Source organism: Globicephala melas, chromosome 1 (genome assembly GCF_963455315.2).
Source record: "Globicephala melas chromosome 1, mGloMel1.2, whole genome shotgun sequence".
Classification (NCBI taxonomy): Eukaryota; Metazoa; Chordata; class Mammalia; order Artiodactyla; family Delphinidae; genus Globicephala; species Globicephala melas.
The window spans coordinates 152,656,755-152,676,284 of NC_083314.1; the positions used below are offsets into that span (position 1 = coordinate 152,656,755).

At 57.3% G+C, this 19,530-nt stretch overlaps 1 protein-coding gene across 3 annotated transcripts in view; it reads right to left on the reverse strand.

Moving 5' to 3' along the window:
• Window positions 1–19,530, reverse strand: part of SZT2 (SZT2 subunit of KICSTOR complex) — a 51,177-nt gene that overhangs the window by 12,918 nt on the left and 18,729 nt on the right. The window contains exons 8-49 of one of the 3 annotated variants that reach the window (XM_030866619.2): window positions 17,929–18,139; window positions 17,533–17,703; window positions 16,878–17,112; window positions 16,559–16,688; window positions 15,672–15,814; window positions 15,265–15,417; window positions 15,004–15,118; window positions 14,572–14,789; window positions 14,257–14,472; window positions 13,789–13,867; window positions 13,448–13,542; window positions 13,008–13,176; window positions 12,693–12,807; window positions 12,466–12,579; window positions 12,094–12,264; window positions 11,853–11,947; window positions 11,486–11,609; window positions 11,215–11,379; window positions 10,919–11,123; window positions 10,499–10,614; window positions 10,142–10,388; window positions 9,136–9,277; window positions 8,898–8,990; window positions 8,682–8,760; window positions 8,294–8,587; window positions 7,996–8,137; window positions 7,721–7,816; window positions 7,569–7,632; window positions 7,159–7,344; window positions 6,644–6,811; window positions 6,468–6,555; window positions 6,297–6,368; window positions 5,918–6,119; window positions 4,993–5,092; window positions 4,141–4,270; window positions 2,081–2,233; window positions 1,875–1,977; window positions 1,680–1,785; window positions 1,482–1,593; window positions 732–850; window positions 455–619; window positions 91–175 (exon numbers count right to left, since the gene is read on the reverse strand). In XM_030866619.2, the coding sequence (XP_030722479.2) occupies window positions 91–175; window positions 455–619; window positions 732–850; window positions 1,482–1,593; window positions 1,680–1,785; window positions 1,875–1,977; window positions 2,081–2,233; window positions 4,141–4,270; window positions 4,993–5,092; window positions 5,918–6,119; window positions 6,297–6,368; window positions 6,468–6,555; window positions 6,644–6,811; window positions 7,159–7,344; window positions 7,569–7,632; window positions 7,721–7,816; window positions 7,996–8,137; window positions 8,294–8,587; window positions 8,682–8,760; window positions 8,898–8,990; window positions 9,136–9,277; window positions 10,142–10,388; window positions 10,499–10,614; window positions 10,919–11,123; window positions 11,215–11,379; window positions 11,486–11,609; window positions 11,853–11,947; window positions 12,094–12,264; window positions 12,466–12,579; window positions 12,693–12,807; window positions 13,008–13,176; window positions 13,448–13,542; window positions 13,789–13,867; window positions 14,257–14,472; window positions 14,572–14,789; window positions 15,004–15,118; window positions 15,265–15,417; window positions 15,672–15,814; window positions 16,559–16,688; window positions 16,878–17,112; window positions 17,533–17,703; window positions 17,929–18,139 (5,986 nt within the window). Of the gene's footprint in view, window positions 1–90; window positions 176–454; window positions 620–731; window positions 851–1,481; window positions 1,594–1,679; window positions 1,786–1,874; window positions 1,978–2,080; window positions 2,234–4,140; window positions 4,271–4,992; window positions 5,093–5,917; window positions 6,120–6,296; window positions 6,390–6,467; window positions 6,556–6,643; window positions 6,812–7,158; window positions 7,345–7,568; window positions 7,633–7,720; window positions 7,817–7,995; window positions 8,138–8,293; window positions 8,588–8,681; window positions 8,761–8,897; window positions 8,991–9,135; window positions 9,278–10,141; window positions 10,389–10,498; window positions 10,615–10,918; window positions 11,124–11,214; window positions 11,380–11,485; window positions 11,610–11,852; window positions 11,948–12,093; window positions 12,265–12,465; window positions 12,580–12,692; window positions 12,808–13,007; window positions 13,177–13,447; window positions 13,543–13,788; window positions 13,868–14,256; window positions 14,473–14,571; window positions 14,790–15,003; window positions 15,119–15,264; window positions 15,418–15,671; window positions 15,815–16,558; window positions 16,689–16,877; window positions 17,113–17,532; window positions 17,704–17,928; window positions 18,140–19,530 lie in introns of those variants that run through there. The other 2 variants (XM_030866599.2, XM_060306604.1) reach the window with 2 other exon arrangements.

Here is a 19,530-nt window from a genome sequence, read left to right on the forward strand (position 1 = left end):
GCTGCAAGGCTGGGAAAGGCCCTCAGCTGCGAGACAGGAACAGGCTTTCCCATGCCTGGTGGTGCCACGGGCCCAGGCCCTGCACTGTACCTTTGCCCCCAGTGCCTTGTCCTCCAGGCTTGTTGTACAAGTAGATGTCCAAGTCGGGGAGGCCACCCTGTGGTGGGAGTGGATGCTGGGGAGAGAACGGCCACCGAGCACTAAGACCAGGCAAATGGACAAATGCCATCAGGGAACGGGTACCCACAAGGGGAAGTGGGGGACAGCTACACGTAGAAGCACAGGAAGACACAGGTAGGTAATAAAGGCCAGGGAAAGGGGGCCTGGGTGTACACAGGTCCATGGGCAAAGGTACATTGGCAGGGGCATCTGTAGCAAACAGTTACACAGCAAGGGTGTGTGGTGGGTGGAGGGCCTGGTGCAAGCGGGTGGGGAGAGGTGCGTGCAGTCTCACCTGGAAGTGGTTCCGGCTGTTGCTGTCTGTGTACTTGGGCGAGTGCAGGAAGATGAGCAGATTCTGCCGCAGGTACCAGGCCAGGGCAGGAAGCCAGGGCCTGCAGGAGGGCGGCAGCGCCAGATGCAGCACCTCCGAGGGCAGACTTCCTGGGGGCTGGATGAACTGCAGAGGGAGGGAAGGAAGGGGAGTCAGAGATGAAGAGGTTCCCACGGAGACCGTCCCTGCGGCTGGCTGCGTGGGAGGAGCCATGCAGGGAGCCTGGGAGGGAGCTGACCTCCACATCAGCCGGCGTCAGCTTGCAGTTCCGAACGAGCATGACTGTGATGACGTCCAGGGTGGCCTCATCCAGGCGCCGACGCAGAACCCGCACCAGCTCATCTGTGATCTCGGGACCTGGACACAGCCACAGTGGCAAGGTGGGGACATGGGCGGAGGATCCAGCTACCCCCATCCCAGCCCTTAACCCCAGACTCAAACAGACTCCCATGCACCAGAGGCAGCCAACACCAGGTTCTGGTTCTGCCAAGCTACTCGTACGTGACCGTGGACAAGTGAGTCTAACCTCTCGAAGCCTCGGTGCCCCCCTCAATACAATGGGGATAATAATAGCAACTACCTCATATGTCGCAGTCTTAGCCCAAGACTAGTGCACACTTTTGAGCCATAAATAAATTAAATGAGCCAGTTGCCTACTGGATGCCTCAGGCTCATCGTATCCCAAACCGAACCCATCATCTTCATCCCAAACCTGCCCCAGTACCCGGCCAGTGGTACCACCATCTATCCACACAGTCACCCAGGACAGACACCTGGGTGTCAACTTTTACAGCTCCTCTTCCCTAAGCTGCATTTCAGTCAGCGACAGGTCCTACCCCTAAACACCCCAGGAGCCTGTCCTTTCCCACCCAGCTCCTGCTCGAGAGGAGCCCAGAGCACAGCATGAGCTGGCATAAGAAGAAGAGAAGTCCCAGAGGACTTTGGAACCTCATCTGGTCACTCCCCTACCCCTCCTCATGGCCCTCACCTGCCTGCCCTACGCCATGCACCAGCAGCTGGATATGTCTGTCCACTTGGCCCACAGGACGAGCAGCATCTGAACCTCGGCTGGAGGCCATGTCCAGGGGGGAACGAGGACCCTGCAGGGAAACTCTGGTCAGGGCCCGGCTCCAGGGAGCAAAGTATGAGGGAGCACAGGGGCGTCAGGGAGTGGGGGGATACATGCCGAGGCTTCCTCAGAGTAGATGGGCTCCTGGCTTCGGGACAGAGCTAGGGACGGGGGCAGGGCATCGCCGTCCCATGGCCGCTCACTGCAGGACGTCTCCAGGAGCCTGGGAAAGAGTGGCAAGGGCTTTGGACATACCTCCTCCTGCGCCAACCTTAACCCATGCTGTAGCCCATCTTCTCAGGGCCCACATACCGCAGATAGTACACAGCCTTCGTTGCTCGCTCCTGATAAACAAACATATTCTTCCGGTTCACCACGGAGAAGGCATTGAGCACAGAGCGCAGGGCCTGGATGGCTGTGAGAGGAACATGGGTTTAGGAAACTCCCTTCTCCAGATCCCCCCCCTCACAACCTCGACTCCCCTGAACTCTACCTGCCCTCTCAGGTCAATCACATACCCCGAGAGACCCCCATGCTGGGCCCCATTTTGAGGCGTGAGTGGACTCGAATCACGGTTCCCCACACAACATCACAGGAGAAATGGCCAGGGACAAACTGCATGGTGGCTGCTAGGTACCCTCGGGGTCCACAGCTCTCATCAGCAGTGTAATCTGGGGGAAGGGAGACAATGGATCAGAAATGGGACACAGCCCTCTGCCCTGAGACTTCTCACCTGTGAACCGGCCTACCTGTCCTACTCCTCGGGCCTATTACTCTGCAGGGGGGATAGATGGTGATTCTGGGTAATAAGATAGGACCATGCTTTTAGGAAGATAAGTCACAGCACAAAGGTTTTCAGAACTATGTCAGGGAGATGTGGAGAAGGAGCTAAGAAAAGGTGTCAGGCAAGGCAAAGCATGAGAAAATCCTGCAGATAATGCCAAGACACTCTGAGCCTGTCACAACATATACATATACGTATACACCCACATATACATATACACACATATACACATACGGGGTACACAACATACACCCCCTTGTGTACTCATTGGGAGTTGCAACAATAACCCCATTAAAACAAAAAGGGCATGACTGCTTACACACACGTGCAGCAAAGTGGGGGGAAACTACGTCCTGTGCTTTGGAGGACAGCTATCCCAGAGAACCCAAAGGGTAGTGTGGCTCTACGCAAGAGCCCATGGCCATAGCCCATGGCCTCAATCCACCCTTTTTAGGTTTCCAGGTCGATGAGGAACCTTCCGGTAGGTCAAGGTGGCAATTTGGTTTCCCAGAGAAGCTGCTGTCAGATGTGAGCAGCATGCAGGATACCTGGGAGGCTGCAGAGTCTGGAATGGAATGCTGGTTGCTAAGGGTTTCAGCAAAACCATATGGAGAGACTAAAATGAGGAAGGGCTGGGTCTGGATTCTGACTGATCTAACATCCTGGGCTGCTGGGAGCCATTGTGAAGTAAAAGTGCTTGGCTGTCACAGCTCATACTCAATTTGCAGAAGATGCTTCAAAACCCTGGGAAGTCCATCAATTATGGGGATTCTGCTTTGATATGGAATACGTCCCAGGACGAGCTGAGAGATGTACTCTCCCGGAGCTGTTAGGAACGCTCGTCCACAGACTTGCTGAGAATGTTAAAGATAAGGAGTGATCTGACTTTTATAACAGAGAGACAATGGCAAAGGAATGGCATGATCCGGCTTTCCTCTGTGAGCTGGGGTGAGAGGTCATGAGGAGTAAGAGAAGGGAGCAGAATTGCAGAGACTTCAATTACCATCTTGAGTAGATTATCACGTTTCCTAACCACGACCAGAAATCTCAGATTATCACGTTTCCTAACCACGACCAGAAATCTCAGAAACCCCGAAGGGTTCTGTGCCTGCCTGCCTGCCTAGAGGGACAGCCAATCAGAAGGCAAATCCTTCTACCGGCCCTCAGGCTCCACCCCTCTGTTTTTCTCCCCTGTGAGCTGGCCCACTTGTCCACGATGCCCCTGCCCCCTTCTTCGGCCCTGTCTAGTACCCTGCAGGGGAAAGACGGTCATTTTGGAAAAGAAGGTAGGACCAGAGAGAGGCGTGCATTTAGGAAGACAGGTCACAGCAGGGGCCTCTTCCGTGTACCTTCTCTCCTGTATTTCTCCCCCTCTGCTGGCTCTTTCCCGTGGAACATAAGGGTGCTCAAGTCTCTACCTTATTTTAAACTCCTGCCTTGCCTCCCACCTTCCTTCAGTTTCTGCCGGATCTACTTTGTCTCCTCCTTCACTGCCAGGCTACTTGAAAGACAAATTAGTCCCAGCTCCTCTTCCCGAACATCCTTTCATGTTTCCATTTCCTCTGGTTTCTACTCCCGTCTCTCCGTTGAAAGCATTTTCACTAAAGTCACTGATGAACTCGCAACAGCCAAACCTGGTGATCCTTTTCTGTCCTCTCCTCCTTGCCCTCCCTGTAGTACCTGGCACTGATGGCCAGTTAATGGTGACTCTACCCGCAGCTTCTCAACAGAGTCTTCGATAAAGCCAAGGGCAGCAGCATCCCCTGGGGAGGGAGGCTCCTGGGTGGGACCCACCATCACTGGGCAGTGGTACCCGCTGACGGGAGTGGAAGGGCGTCTCGCTGCGCCATAGATCTTCTTCACTCTCAGCCACCAGAAGAGAGTTACACACGTGACTGTCATGAAGGTCCTGAAGCAGCAGCCGCTGGGAGAAGGAGGAGCAAGGTCTCAGGGAGCTGAAATATTCCCCCATACAATGGTGGGGGTGGTGAGGGGTGATCAAAGGCTGGAGAGAACGCCCATTACCACTGGGGGTAAGAAGTCAAAAAGAGCACCTGTAACCCTGGGAGCTCAGAGATGACGTCTGACAGCCACTGGGCTCCGGGCTCTGAGCACTGAAGCCCAGTTAGGAACACCTGTCCCTCCTCTTTGCCAGAATCTGCTCACCATCTTAAAAAAATCTCTTCTTCCCAGCTTTCCCTGACACTGCAGGTGGTCAGATCCCTGTTACATGCTCTCACACCAGTCTCTGCTTTTCCTCTGTAGAAGCCTTCACAATTGTAGCGGAAGTAGTTAGTGTGTTTTAGTTGTTCCATGTCTATCTCCTCCACTTGACATAAGCTCCAGAGAGTCAGGGTTTCCCTCTGTCTTGTTCACTATCGTGTCCCAAATGGTAGCACAGTGCAATGAGAGGGAGCATCTCACAGACACTGGGAGGGGACTAGAGAGTAAACCACCCTGGGGGTGGGTTAGGGAGAGCTCCCCAGTTTGTAGGGAGCCTGGGGAGTAATAGCATCCCAGTAACTAAGGGTCAAAGAAAACATCCAAGATGGATCAACAGCCTCTGAAGGTCAACTTCCCGGAAACCCCTTCCTCATCTGGGCTGTGTCCCATGCCTGGAAAGCCCTGCCCCCTGCTGCCTCTTACCTGGTTGACCTCCCTGCAGATCTCCCCAACTCGCCTCACCAGGAGCTGCTGCAGGTGGCGACACTCAGTGCCTGGCCCCCCATCCTCCCGAATCAGGCTCCTGGGAAGGATGGATCAGACAGAATTGCACGGGGAGGGAATGGGGGGAGGGTGTCATGGGAGTTGGTGCCAAGAGGAACCATGAAAAGGAAGGAGGACTGGACAAGGGGAAGTAAACAAGATGGGAACTGGGAAAGATGGAATTCTCGATAGCAATTCTGGAAGCCTGGGTTCCATGCTTGCCTCACCAGCTGCCATACTGAGGCTTCCATCATGCAGCTCACCTTCTCTACCCTCAGATCTTCTTCCTCAGAATGGTGGGTCCTCCCTTCTCTCAACACCCCCACTCCTCTCAACACTGTGACTACAGCAGTACTGAACCAGATACCTAGGTATGGTTCCTGGCGCTGCCGCTTACTAACTGAGACCTTGGGCAAGTGTTTAACTTATCTGTGCTGGAGTTTCTTCATTCAGACCACGAGGATAGTAATACCTCATAGGGCTGTTACAGATTAAATGAGTTGATCCATGTAAAAAACTTAGAACGGTGCCTGCCGCATAGCAAGTACTTGTTAAATATTACCTATCATCCCTTATTTTCATGTATCTACAGCTCCTGAAGCTGCTGTGAACTACAGATGCTCTTAATGCTCGGCTAGGAACCAAAATCCTCATCAGCTTTTCAACTCCATTAGGAAAGCAGAGTGATGTGCTTTGCTACAGTCTGTGGGAAGTGGTCAGGAGCCCCCAACCTTAGAATACAAGTCAGACCCCTACCCAAACTCTCAGCCCCAAGTCTAGCCTTCTAACGACACTGAAGCGGGGTGACGTGGGACCAGGGAGAAGCTAACATCAGAGTTGGGTGTAGGGCCCCGCTGCTCCTTACCGCGCGTGTGCATACACTTCCACACGGTCCTGCAGCACCCGGACGATGAGCCAGAAGTCAGGCAGGCAGGGCCCAGGGAGGCCCGCAAGTGAAGGCTGTGGAGGCGCCGGGCCGGGCGGGGTCCGCAGCGTGAAGGGGGCCTTCTCACCTGGGGTCTCACTGGGACCCTCACTGTCTGAGCCACTGCTGCCACCATCGTAACCTGTGTCAAACGTGCTGAAGTTCAACCCCATCCTTAGGCTCATCTGAGCCCCAAGTGTATCAGCTCGGTGGGCCCCTCCAGGTTAGTCCCTTCTGATGGCCCTGCCCAGACCTTTCACTGTGCAGCCCTGAGTCCACTTCCCATCAGCTTAGTCTTCCATGCCCCACCCCAGCTTACCTAGGTGGTCTGAGTCCACACTGCCCTGACTGGACATGAGTCTGAGTCCCCGGCTGGGCCCAGGCTGGCTCCCTGGGAAGAGAAGGGAAATGCCTGGAGCCTCTCTCAATCCTGCCGAGGATGCCCTCTGAACGTGGAAGCAGGGCCAGGGAGGTGCAAGTCCTCTCTTACCTCGCTGGGGCAGGCTGGGCAGACTGATGAGCAGGGGGCCCTCAGAATCCTCTGGAGAGCCAGGGGCTTGGGGGCTGGCTATCAGGGCCTGAGAGGCAGGAGATCAGGATGGAGTACAGGCCCCACACTTCCACCACCACCTGCTCCGTTCCCAGGTCAGCCCAGGAAAGACTCACCTCCCCTTCGACGCCTTCCGCCCTGTCCTCCTGGCTGTGCCAAGCCCAGGCCGCCGAAGGGGGCTCCCCATGGGACCCACCTGGCTCTTGGCCCACTGCCACAAAGAAGAAGCCGCTGTCGGCGTCCTCAAGAAGAATATGCCCAGGGAGGTGGAGGCGGCGGAACTCCTGGGGAGCAGGAACCAAGGGCAGAGGTTAGGCAGGACAGCCCTCCCTGGTCACGGCACCCCACACTTCCTCATCAGACCCTCACAACTACCTGGTGAAGCAGACACTAGCATCCCTACTGCTGAGTTACAAAAAGGCTCAGTGACTTGCCTAAGGTTCAACAGGCCCAGTGGCAAGGCTGAGCTGGGTCTCTTCCCACTGAGCTGGGCTGCCAGGCGTGGGGTAGAGGTCAAACAATAGGGTGAGGAGGTGAACTCAAACCAAGAGAGGGCCTTCCGGTTCTGCATGTGGAGTCCAGGGACGGACGGGCACCCAGGTGACCAGGGAGCATTCTGCGGGCAGCATACCTCCTTGAACTGTGTGAGGGAGCGCTCTGGCCCGAACACAAAGCTCAGTGGCAGAGTCTGGCGAAGGCAGGTGGAGCGTCCGAGAGAGCTATGGATGTGGGCGGCTGCACGGTGCAGGGCGGGGCTCTGGGGGAGGCCCCCTCTTCGGAGTGCCCCCACCATCTCGTCCTCCAGCAACCAGCGGATCTGCAGGGGGAGAGCAACCGAGGAAGTGGTGAAGGGCACTTCCCATGCTGATTGGGACGTCACTGCACTCTTAGATTAGAAGATACTGGAAGATACTCCACCTCACAGACTGAGAGGCCCCACTTGGACCCCAGCATAAACAGGGTGCCTCACCTCACCATCTGATGGAAAGGGTGTCAGTTACAGAGTTGAGGGGCTGTCACTTAGGTTGGGAAGGCCCTCACCTCACTCATGGTGGTCTCAATAGCCAGTCTGTGGGGTGTGGCCAAATTAGATAGTCCTGGGTGCCTAATTGCAAGAAAGGTTTAGATATTGGTTTCCAGAAAACAAAACCAACAGGGAACAAGGAACTCAGAGAGGGAGTATAAGGAAGTACCTGTCTTCTCCTGGAGGTGGCAGTGGGGGCCCCAGGCCATCATCGGACGGTTGCCCTGGGGATCGTGGGAAGGACGTACTGCTCTCAGATGTTGACCTGAAACAGGGTAGGAGCAAAGGTCAAAGGTCAGCAGCTACTATCCTCCTAGGGCCTCCTCAGCATTCCTTTCTTGGAATCCTTAAGGTACCCTTAGTCCCCAGGTGCCCACAGACTCCTTAATGGTCCCGCTACTCCAACAAGACCCCAGATAGCCCCCACCAAACTTGCTGTCCCACCGGTGGTGCTGAGGGTCTGAGGTCGGGGGGAGCTCCACTTCCAGGGGCAAGGTCAGCACAAAGACGTCCAGAGTGACACTGAGGTCCCGCAGAGGAACTCGGCCTCCAATGGGGGGGCCTTCCAGACTAGAAAGCACCTGGCCTGGGAGAGGGGGAAAGTCAGGGGTTACTGCAGCCCTGGGATGAACACAGCTTCCAAGTCTCCAGGGCTAAAGAGTTACACCCGTAGGCTCTCTCCCCAGGCAGGCAGACAGGCTGCATCGGACCAGTGGCCCTTCCCTAGGCACCCCAAACTCACCCAGGCAGGTGGGCAGGCTGCACACGGGTACTGAGCTGTGCTGGCCGCGTAGCCGCACAGAGCATGTGAGGTGCAGGAAGAGTGGTGGCAGGTCATGTGCCAGGCTCTCGGGCCCCGTGGGTGAGTCGCCCCCCAGGATGCTGAAGGAGTCTTCATCAGGGTTCACGGTATCTGCGTCTGACAATGAGGCGGAGTCCAGCCCAGCAGGCCCCAGGTCTGGTTCACGGCTCTCGAGGTATTCCACCTCCAGCTCTGGGTCACTCTCGGTGACCACACAGCAGGCAGACATGTCTCCTAGAGATACACGTCATGTGGATAGGTTGGCAGCAAAGGCCCCCGAATCTTGGCTTGAAGCAGCCTTTCCACCTCTACCCGCTTGCCTATATACCTTCTTCTCCCATGAGCTCAGCCTCTGAAAACTCCAAGTCACTGACTTTTCTGTCTCCTGCGTCCCGGGGGCCCTCATCCTGGGCAAAAGAAAGAGACAGGATGATCCAAGGCAGGGCCTCAGGGAACCGAGAGTTAAGAGGATCCGGGTGGGTCAAGCGGGGCCTCTGGGGCTACAGTTGGGGGTAGGAGCGAGGTAAGGGAGAAAGCCACTCACCTCACGCCTGCTCGATGGAGGGCAATAGAAGAAGTAGTGGGGATTGGAGGGCACTGTGCGGAAGTAGAGACCACTGATCTCCAGGAACTTCTCCTGGTTGGGGGTTAGAAGGAGGATACGATGACAGTCACTGATCGGCAGGAGACTGCTCCCACCCTAGAACAGACACCTGTACACCCCCAACCCAGGAGGGACCACTGCCCCTGTGCAGGCAGGACTCTGCCCTCTCTCCCCTCACCTGGATGAGGCTATGAAGGGCATCATGCGCCTCTCCTCTGAGCTGGCAGACGTCTGTCAGAGATATCTCCAGGCCAGGGTCTGGATGGCCAGGGACACGGGTGCTCTGAAACTCAGGCTCGCTTAGGTCCTCGGTCTCTATGCTGAGTGGTCAGGGTGGGGTGAGGGACAGTGAAGTGTTAGGCACCATCAAGGCCTAAATGAGCCTGCTTCCCGAGTGGGAGCAGCACACACCTGTCTGTCTTTGCCTCTAGGAAGGGTGCTTATTAGCACACGACACGGGCGGGAAGAGGCCGGGAGAACCAACCCACCCATCTTGGCTCTAACCTCATTTCTTAGTGGCTGGACATTGCTGTGAAACAGAGGAATGAGTAAGGCTGACTCCCAGTTTTCTGACTTGGACCAGTGGGTGGAGGGAGAGATCTTTCACCGTGGAGGAGGGGCACAGGCGGAGAAGCAAGGGTTGGTGGGAAGAAAGTGCACTCATTAGGAGGCATGAAAGGTGTGGGATCTAGGCCTCCGGAGAGAGAACCGGGCTGGACTTCGATCTGGGCATCACCAGTGCACTCATCCTTCCGCTCCTTCTGCTTCCCCAGTGCTGATCCACTGCAGACACCAGACACACAGCTGTCTGTCTACATGCCTCTCTCCCTCCCTTCAACAGTTTTTGCCTCTATGAAACTCACAGTTCGGGGGATTATTACTATTATGTGAATGTCCTCAGAACAAACTTCTACTTTCACTGATGGCCACTGACAACTCCCCACCCCTAATGTAGCTCAACACTCCACACCAGAACAGGAGAGCCAGGAGAACAAGGAGAGTAGGAGAGGAAGACCGCCGTGGGTGCCAAATAGGAGAAAGAAGCCTGGGCAGGAGGGGTGGGAAGCCAGGACAAAGCACAGCTGGGGACTACCGTGCCCAGCCGCTCCCCCAGGTCAGAAGGCCCCTGCTTATAGGGGCTTGTCTGTGTGCTCCCTTATATGTCATTCAAGGACCATCCCAACCTGGACTCAGAAGCCAAGACAGCTCGTTCCCGAGGCTCGGGGCCCTCCTCCACACTGCTGCTGAAGGGCCCAGGGCTGAGAGGACCAGGGCTTGGGGGTGCATGAGGCAAACCCCGAGTGTGGCCACACAGTGCGAGCAGAAAAGGGGTGATGTCTACTTCCTGTAGTAGCTCCTCACAGGCGTCCACTGCTGTCAGCATGTCCTGCGAGGTCACGCTCTGTGCTTGCTGCAAGCTCCGGAACAGCCCTAGTGGAAGTGGAAGGGGCCACGAGGGTCAAGCTCTGCAAGGGCCTCTCCAGGCCCCATGCCTGTAATCCTGCAAAGTGGGCTCCTCCCTGCCACGGCGTCACACTCACCACGGACGTAGCATCGCTGTGCATGCTCCTGCAGCAAGGCACAGTGGGTAGCTGCCTCCTTGTGCCTGGGCTCCATCCAGGCTGAGGAGAGGGAAGGCTGGTCGAGGAGCTGAGTCCTAGCAACAGGAGGAAAGAGACGGCTTGGCCAGCTCCCCTGGTGACACCTCAGACTCACCATCCCCAACCTTCCAGTGGATCATCCCTGGGTCCCTACCAAATGTATCCATGGCCCAGCAAGCTCAACTGATGTGCTGAGGAAGTCCAGCATGAAACGGGCAGGACATGGCTCAGAAGCTGAGCTCCTGCCACTGACCATCAACCTGTCTGCCCGTACCCCTGAGTATGTATCTGAGCCACAGCTGGGGGCCACGGTTGGCTGGGAGTTGGGAGAGGACCTAGGTCAACACTGAGGGCACTCACCGGAAGACGAGGTCTCGGGGCGCCTGAGGGGGCTGCACACCCACCATCTGCTCCCTCAGCGCTTCCAGGGAACAGCTATAGATGTAGATAGGACACCGCGTCCGGGGCCCATCTGCACCCTCTGTCTGTGAAGCCTGGCGCCCAGTGTAAGCTGCTAAGTCCTGATGAAAGGGTGGGCCCGGCTCTCCTGGATTCTGGGCGCTGTCTGTGGGCAAGAGGCGGCACCTGGCTTTGAGCCCTCTCATCTGTTCCCATTTCCGCTGCTGCTTAACTGACTTAAGAGTTAGCGGCCTTACCGCTGGCTGGGGTGACACTGAGGATGGGGACCTGGGACTTTGTTGCCCTGACCCCAGTTCCTCCCTGATCTTTCAGGCTGGGAGCCCCACTCCAGTCCTCGAACTTAGACTTTGTTTCCTCTTGAGAGGGTCCCTCCAGGCCATAGGCAGCCAGATGTTGGACATCTGAAGAGGAAAAGCAAGACGTAACTCAGAGCCGCCTGCTGGGCTGTGGAGGGAGCTCCAGGGCTTGTATCTGAGGGGGTCAGTGAGAGAGGTCCGCGGTTGGTACCTGAGAAGGTCGCAGGGAGGAAAGTCAGAAACACATGCTGGGGCGTCACAAGCCTTGCATAGCAGCGCCACTGAGGGGGCTGGGCAGAGTTGACAGGCCCGAGAGTTTCAGAAGGGCCTAGACTCTGTAAGAGAGAAACAAACTTAGAGCCATCTATAAGGGACCATCCAGTGCCCGCTCTCTTCCTCCGCCCGAGAGTCCATCCTCAGGGATAGCTTCCAAGATCGGGGACCAAGGGGAATGATGGCATCCTGTCAGTGGAGGGGGGCACTTAGTATCCCCAGTGATGGAAAGCTGGGGTGTGAATATGTGGGGACGGCAGGAGGTCACTATGACAAAGGGCTCAAGGAGATGCACCAGTGCTGACCCGGGTGGGAAGAACTGAGTCTCCGCTGGCCTGGGCGCTGCCGCCTGCTTCATCCTTCAGGATCCCACAGTCCCCCACCGGTGGCCCCTCTGGACCTACAATGCGGGTAGAGAGGGGTGGGAGAGAGCAGGGCTCTGAGGTGAAGGGGAGGGGAGGCCAAGACCCAGACAGAAGGCACCCTGTGGGGTGGGGGAAAGCGGCTGGGCCGAAGTCCGGTGCCGGGAATGAGGCGGGGTCTCACGTGGACTGTGGCAGCTCCTCCGCAGCACCTCACGCGGGAAGGCGGCCTGGTCGGCGGCGGGCAGCGGGATCTCCCGGTCACTCAGCTCCTGCCCCAGGCAGCTGTGCAGCAGGCACAGCACCATGTCGTTGGCGGGACAGGGCCCCTCGGCGAGAGGGACGCCCTCTGGCTCTGCCCGACACACACTCTGCTCAGCACCAAGGGTCTACTGCTGCCCGGCGCCCCCGGCTCAGCCCCAACCAGCCCGGCCCCTCCTGCAGCCTCCCAGCCCCCTCCTGCCCCCTCACTCTTCCGCTCATTCGCAGACTCATCTGCCCTCTGTACTCTAACACTCCCTGGCTGGCTGGCCCTCTGGGTACAAGGTTCACCCACCTCTGGAAAGCAGAAGGAAGAACATCTGGATCTGCTGGCACTGTGGCAATAGTCCCATTAGGTCAAAACGGAAAGGGATCTCGTGGACACAGGTGTCTCCTCCCTGGTCCAAGCCTGGGAGGGAGGGAAGGAAGACAAAAGCGCAGTGAGGCCCACAGTCCCTGTCTGTGGCTGCCTTCTCCCCACCCGCTCCCCTGCTCCTCCCCAGGGGCCCCCTCCCCACTGACCATCAGAGACCCTCGGCTCCGGGGGCAGGGGACTCCACTCCTTGCTCTGGCACAGCTGTATCAAGTACTCAAAGCTCAGCATGGAGCCTATGCAGGCAGCATCCCGAGGGTGGAGCTAGAGGAGGAATAGCAGAGGGCAGGGGTCAGCCCCTCCTGGCCAAGAGGACCCCAGCCTCCAGCTCTCAAGGAAGCCCTCACAGTCACGGACATTCAGAACACGGAGACTCAGGGGAACCAGGAAGCCGCCAAGCTGTGCTGCTCCCAAGGGGATGCACCCAACCTGGAAAGTGGTGGGGTACCCCCGAGGCCACTCACAGCTCGAGGGATCTCTGAGTATGCCAAGTCCTGGAGGTGCCTCCAGCTCTCAGGGCCGGGCCCAACTCGTCCATACTGCGGCTCCACCCACACCTCGGTGACCAGGTTGAGCTCCGAGTCTCCCTCCAGGGCCTCCACCTCCACATCATTGTCATCATCTGTTGAGAAGCTAAAGGAGGAAGGGCTCTGAGCCCGGAAGAAAGGAGAGTCCAACCCACCACCACCTGGGTGGGAGTTGGTCCACGGAGGGCGGGAAGGCCAGGGCACACGGGACAGCCACAATTCACATGTGGTCTTTCCAGACCTGCGTCTGCCCAGTAAGGCATCTGGAGACAGTATCTCCCACCCCAACTCTCAGCACTGGGAGACAGAACTTCAGGGGACAGTAGGAAGAAGGGGGAATGTGGAGCAAGGCGGCTCAGAGAGGGGCTGGGCCTCACCTGTCCTTGGTGGAGGTAGAGTGCGGGGGGAAGAGGATGTACTGGACGACGCACGTGTGCCTCTCTTCGACTGCAGCCTGCCCCGGGGGCTCATTCTGGGACAGGATGGGAGAGCTTGGCCCTGCCCCGGCCCAGGCAGAGATCTGGCCTGGCCCAGCTCTGACCCTCAGCACTTTAGTCCCCTCGCCACACTGTCCTGGGACTGGCCTCAGGCCTTGGGTCCTCTGGCCACAGGGTCCCTGTGAGGCAGCGTTTCCAGTGGTCCCAACCCAGCTCAGAGGTGAGTATCCCTGGGATGATGATGGACCTTGGTGGGAGGGGTCGTGAGGGACAGCACATACCTGAATTGGAAGCTCCAGGACCATGTTGATGATTCCCTCCCCGCTGCAGGCAAAGTGGAACCCTTCCGAGAGCCGGACCCTGAAGGCCCACAAGAGTGGGGGTGGGGACAGGATGAGATGGGGAGAGACACTCAGTGTACAGCCCCTGCTTCCCACGCCACTTACATACCCACTTTCCAGCAGCCATCCTGGCAGACTTGTCTGCTGGTGGCCCTGCCCAAACGACTGGTCCCTCAGGGGTGGCAGGTCCAGTTAGGGCCAGAGGCCAAAATAAACTGAGTCGTGGGAGTCGTGGTGGGGAGGGCAGCAGCCCACACTGCTCTTTGCTGGATCCTCTGCACAGCAGCGGCCACAGCAGAAACTGGGGCTGAGATGGGGCAGTATCTGGCTTAGGCTTTCTGCCAGCTTCCAAACCCAGAGTCTACACTAGACTCTGCCCCAAGTTGCCCAGCAGGCTTGGTGACGTACTCAGTGAGGATGGAGAGGAGCTGGGCGATGGCGCTGAGGGGCAGTGCGGGGGCCAGTCCCGATGGGATGCTCCAGAGCCAGCGCTGATGGTAGAGGTAGCGGGATAGCGACGCCAGGCTAGAAGAGGCCGAGCGGCCCGACACCAAGGGCAGTGGCCCTGGTGGCTCCAGTGTCAGCAAGAAGGGTGCCCGGTAGTCCAGCGGTAGCTTCTCATACCTGAGCAAGGGGAGCAATTCCCAGCTGACCTCTACTCATACCCAGCTTAGCCACAGCCCCCCACGTGCTCCTGGCCCTGTCCCCACTCTCTTTACCAACCTGATGAGCAGCTTGTCCAGTGGCTTATGCAGGACCACAAGGCAGGGCCGATCAGACAGGGCCTGCTGAGGCCCCAGCAGGGGGGGGGACTTGGAGGGAGAGTTGCCCCCACCGGTGCCCCCCAGCCCTTTTCGTTTCACCTTGGGTGTTGGCTCCTTGCTTTGCACCCGGTGGGGGAAACGTAGGCGCAGGATTTCTTCCCGCAAATCCGACACGATCTGAGGGAAAAATGTGATCGGACCTTCCTAATCCCGTCTCCTACAGATGTGGAGAAGGGGCCCACAGACAAGGTGAGAAAACCTTGTACCCCAAGCCTTACTTGGTCTGGGGGCTCCTCCCTCTACTGGCCCTGGCCCTGGGGAGTCTGGGGAGAAAGAGCTAGTCAACATTCCAGGGCTCCTTGGTCTGGGAGTGAGTCGGGGCCCAGCTCACCTTGTGCCGAGCCTGTGCTGGTGTGCCAATGGGGAAACCCAGGCGGAGCACCATGCACGGGGCCTTGGAAATGATGCGGACCATGTAGAAGGAGGAGGGGGGCTGGTCTGGGGCACTGGGGAGAAACGGGAGGGAGTCCGTGAGCAGCCCTTGGCTGGGAGAAGATGGGTTTAGGAGGTAGGAGGGAGAGGGTTTGGGGTGAGAGGAAGAGACGTGGGAAGAGGGGGAGGGGGAGGAGTGAGGGGACATCACTTTGCCCACCTGGAGAGCAGCTTCACATAGGAGTAGCCCTCGACTAGCACGAAGCTGCTCCAGTCACGGAGCAGGGAGGTCAGCGAGGAGTGTGAGATCCTGCACTGCACGGTGCTGTAGCGGCCATTGCTGCCCGGGGTGTGCAGGTGCTTGGGGATTGGCCTGGGAAGAGGGTGTGGAGAGAGAGCAGCCCTCCCAGCCCCAGTCATGGAGCAGAAGAACAAACTGCTACCTCTCTCTCTACTAGGACCTGTCTGAGGATCTGAAGGCTCATGAGCAGGAGGGCTAGGACGGCTCGGAGTTTTCTTGGCCAAGGTCGGTATGGGCTCATCTGCTGCTTCCCTTCTCCATCCCTCCCCGTCCCCTCACCCCAGCCCCTCCGCCCCAACGATGGCCCAACTATGGCGGATACCCACGTGTCATGTTCCAGGATTAGCACTAGGCGATGCATGTGCAGCCAACGCTGCCATGAGTTAGCATCCATGGACAGCACTGGTTTCCAGTAGGCAGCGAACTGGGCGTGGGAGGAGTCGGAACCACTGTGCTGAAGGGAGAGCACCTGGGGACAGGAAGGACAGCCTATAGGAGCATGCATGAATAACCTCCACGCAGCAAACAGAGCCGTGGGGCTCAGGGGGTCAGAGGTGGCTCTGGTGTAAGGCTAGAGGAACCCATGGCCCAGCCTGGGACAGAGGCAAAAACGGCCTCCAATACGAAGGCTGGATTAGGATGAACGAACCCAGGGACAGGCTGTGTAGCCCTTTAAAAATGAATCCAGGCAAAGCATGGAACTTCCACCACTGACTTTGGAGGAAAGCCGCTGAGTGATGGCAGGACCCCAGGACGAGGCCATTATTTGCTAGCATAAGCCCCCTGCTTGTCAGTGCTAGGCTGACAGCCGGGGCTAAGTGTGGAGAAAGCACAGGACAAAGGGAGCCATGGTCTTCAGGAAGTGCATAGTTCACGGTGGTTGGCTGAAGGTGCTGGGTGAGGCCAGAGTATGCCACATGGAGACGGGCAAGGGGGCTCGCAGTTGTCTGGGAGACAACCATCTAGGCATTCCGCAAGTCTTTACCTCTGACACCCGCGGTCTGCTGAGGACCGCCTCTCTCTATAGACCCTTCCTTCCCCCGGGGGCGTGGAAGGAGGGAGGGAGCTCTCAAGGCGAAAGCTCAGGGTCCTGGTTTGGGGGCCTTAGATTTGAGAGGAGAGGAAAACGAACGTGGTTCTGGGCTCTAGGTGCGGTGCCAATCCAAGTCTGGGTGGGCACAAGATGGGGAGAGTGAGCGTTGGGGCCCCTCACCGGGGTGGTGGAGCCGGGCGGGATGTAGAAGAGAGGCACGCCGCTCTTGGTGCTGTCGGGAAGCGTGAAATGTTCCGGGACTGAGGAGAAGGACTGAAGGTGGGCTAGCATCTGGTCCGTCTGATTAATGCTGCAGAATAAGTGCCAACCCTGAGCCTCACCGGACTCCGGTGAGTCAGAGGAGGGGAGCCCCAGGGGCACAGGGGGCCCTGGACACAAGCCTAGTGCTCGGGGTGACCCTCTCTAGCCCCCAGTTGCACACATCTGTCCCTCCACACAACAAATGGGGCACCCCTCACTGAGCGGTGACCTCACTCACCTCTGCAGCGTGTTCCAGAACCGCCGGATAACATGGGTCCGATACAGCGAGCGAATGGGTTGCCTTAGTGCACAGGACACATCGTGCAGGATGTCATAGCCACCTTCCATTGTCACTTCCACCCGGGTGCCTCGAGGGCCCTCAGGCTCCAGGGGCCAGGGTGCCACAGCCACGTACTCAATGCGCATGTTGTGTTTCCACAGCAACACCAGTTTCACCTCCAGCTGGGACCCTCCTTCAGGGGAAGAAGGAGAGCTGGTTAGGGCAGGAGGGCATGGGACTCCAGGCCTGGTACTGAGTCCTATCTGAAACCCCACCTACCACATGAAACTCTAGCCTGGCCAAAGGTTCCAAGCGCGGTTCCACAGAATGCAGGCCCGGAGCCTGCCAACTGACACAACTGAAGTTTGTAGGAGTGATCTGAAAACAAAGCTAAGTTCCGGACACCACACCATCCTCAGCTGACTCACCTGGGGCCAAAGGAGACGGAATTGGAAGCTGAACGCTATGAGAACTAAGCCCTGAAGGCTACTCAGAACCCACTTGTCTCAAATGACAGGCAGAATCTGTCACTGAGACACCCTCTCATGCACGGTACATGTGTGTCTTCTGCTTTGTTCAGACCTGTGGGATACAGCAGGACCTAAACCCTTACCTTTGGCCAGTGTGACCTCTCGGACACTGTAGCCCTCTCGAAGCCGCACAGACACGGTGCTGACCAAGTCAGCCAGCACCTCCTTCTCAGTGTGCTTCTTCCGGCGCAGGGCCAAGGCAGGATTGCTACTTGCGGAGACCAGGTGCTCATTGAACAGGCGGTGCTGAGAGCCTAGAAGACCAGTGAGGATGGGGAAGGGGAAAGTGTTTTATCTGTTAGCTGACAGAGGCACAGGAGCAGAGGCTACACTGAGTCGCGAGAGAACAGTGCCAAAGCCATCAGCCCCAGTTATACTGCTAGTGCCCCGGGGACCCAAGCCCTAGATGGATTCCTGCATCTTCTCTACGTCCACATTATATTCCCCCGTTCCCACACCTGCCCCAGTCTGCCACTCACCGCAGTAATATTCAGGGTTCAGGGCTTCCCCACTGCGCAGGAAGGAGTAGAGGAGAAACGCCCGGTGGTAGACAGTCAGACCCAGGTTGCCTGGCTCGGGCTCAGGACAAGTGGACAGGTAGGAGCCAAATGTTGCCATCGCAATGAACTTCATCAGTTCCACATTGGGCACATGGCCAAAACTACAGTCATAAGAATAAACTCCTCCTACCTGAAGAAGTGAGCAATTAGAGACCTAGCTCCAAAAGAGCCCCCGGGCTGGGTGGCTGCTCCCATCCCTGACCCACATGGTGGGAAGTGGGCCCGTGTTCTCCCAAGACAGACCACTGCTCTGCAGCTTTCCTTCCCTGAGCCCTTCTGTCTGAAGCCCATGCCATCTAGCCACACCCCTCTTGCTCCACATCAAATACCAGCCGGCCCCCATTCACTGAAGATTTTGGCCACTGGTTCATTGGATTCCTGTCATCATCTCAAGACTACAGTGTCTAACAAAGTGCTTCTCAAACTTTAGGGTGCACACAAAACACCTGGGGATTTTGTTAAATGCAGCAGGTCTGGGGTGGGGCCTGAGATTTTGCATTTCTAACAAGCTCCCTGGTGATGCCAAGGCTGCTGGACTGTGGACAATATTTTGAGCACAAAGCCTAAAGACTGGAGATTGGCAAACAACATATAACCTGTGGTCAAATCTAGCCTATCATCTATTTTTGTAAATAAAGTTTTATTGGGACTTCCCTGGTGGTGCAGTGGTTAAGAATCCGCCTGCCAATGCAGGGGACATGGGTTTGAGCCCTGGTCCGGGAAGATCCCACATGCCGCAGAGCAACTAAGCCCGTGTGCCACAACTACTGAGCCTGCACTCTAGAGCCCGCAAGCCACAACTGCTGAGCCTGCATGCCACAACTATGGAAGTCCACATGCCTAGAGCCCGTGCTCTGCAACAAGAGAAGTCACCTCAATGAGAAGCCCGTGCACCGCAACGAAGAGTAGCCCCTGCTCGCCACAACTAGAGAAAGCCCGCATGCAGCAGCAAAGACTCAACGCAGCCAAAAAGATAAATAAATAAAATAAGTAAAATAAATAAAGTTTTATTGGAACACATCCATGCCCATTCATTTTCTTATCGCCTGTGCCTCCTTTCAGGCTATAAGAGCACAGCTGAGTAGTTGTGACAACCACATGGCCCACAAAGCTTAAAATGTTTACTAGTCAGGGGACTTCCCTGGTGGCGCAGTGGTTGAGAATCTGCCTGCCAATGCGAGAGACATGGGTTCGATCCCTGGTCCGGGAAGATCCCACATGCCGTGGAGCAGCTAAGCCCTGCACCACAACTACTGAGCTTGCACTCTAGAGCCCGCGCGCCACAACTACTGAGCCCGCGCGCCACAACTACTGAAGCCCACAGGCCTAGAGTCCATGCTCCGCAACAAGAGAAGCCACCACAATACAAAGTCCGTGCACCGCAACGAAGAGTAGCCCCCGTTAGTCGCAACTAGAGAAAGCCCGTGTCCCGCTGACTACACATTAGCCCTGGGCTTCACCTGGAACTACTTCCTCTTTGCAAATTCAATTGCCACATCCGACTGATTACACCCAACTTTG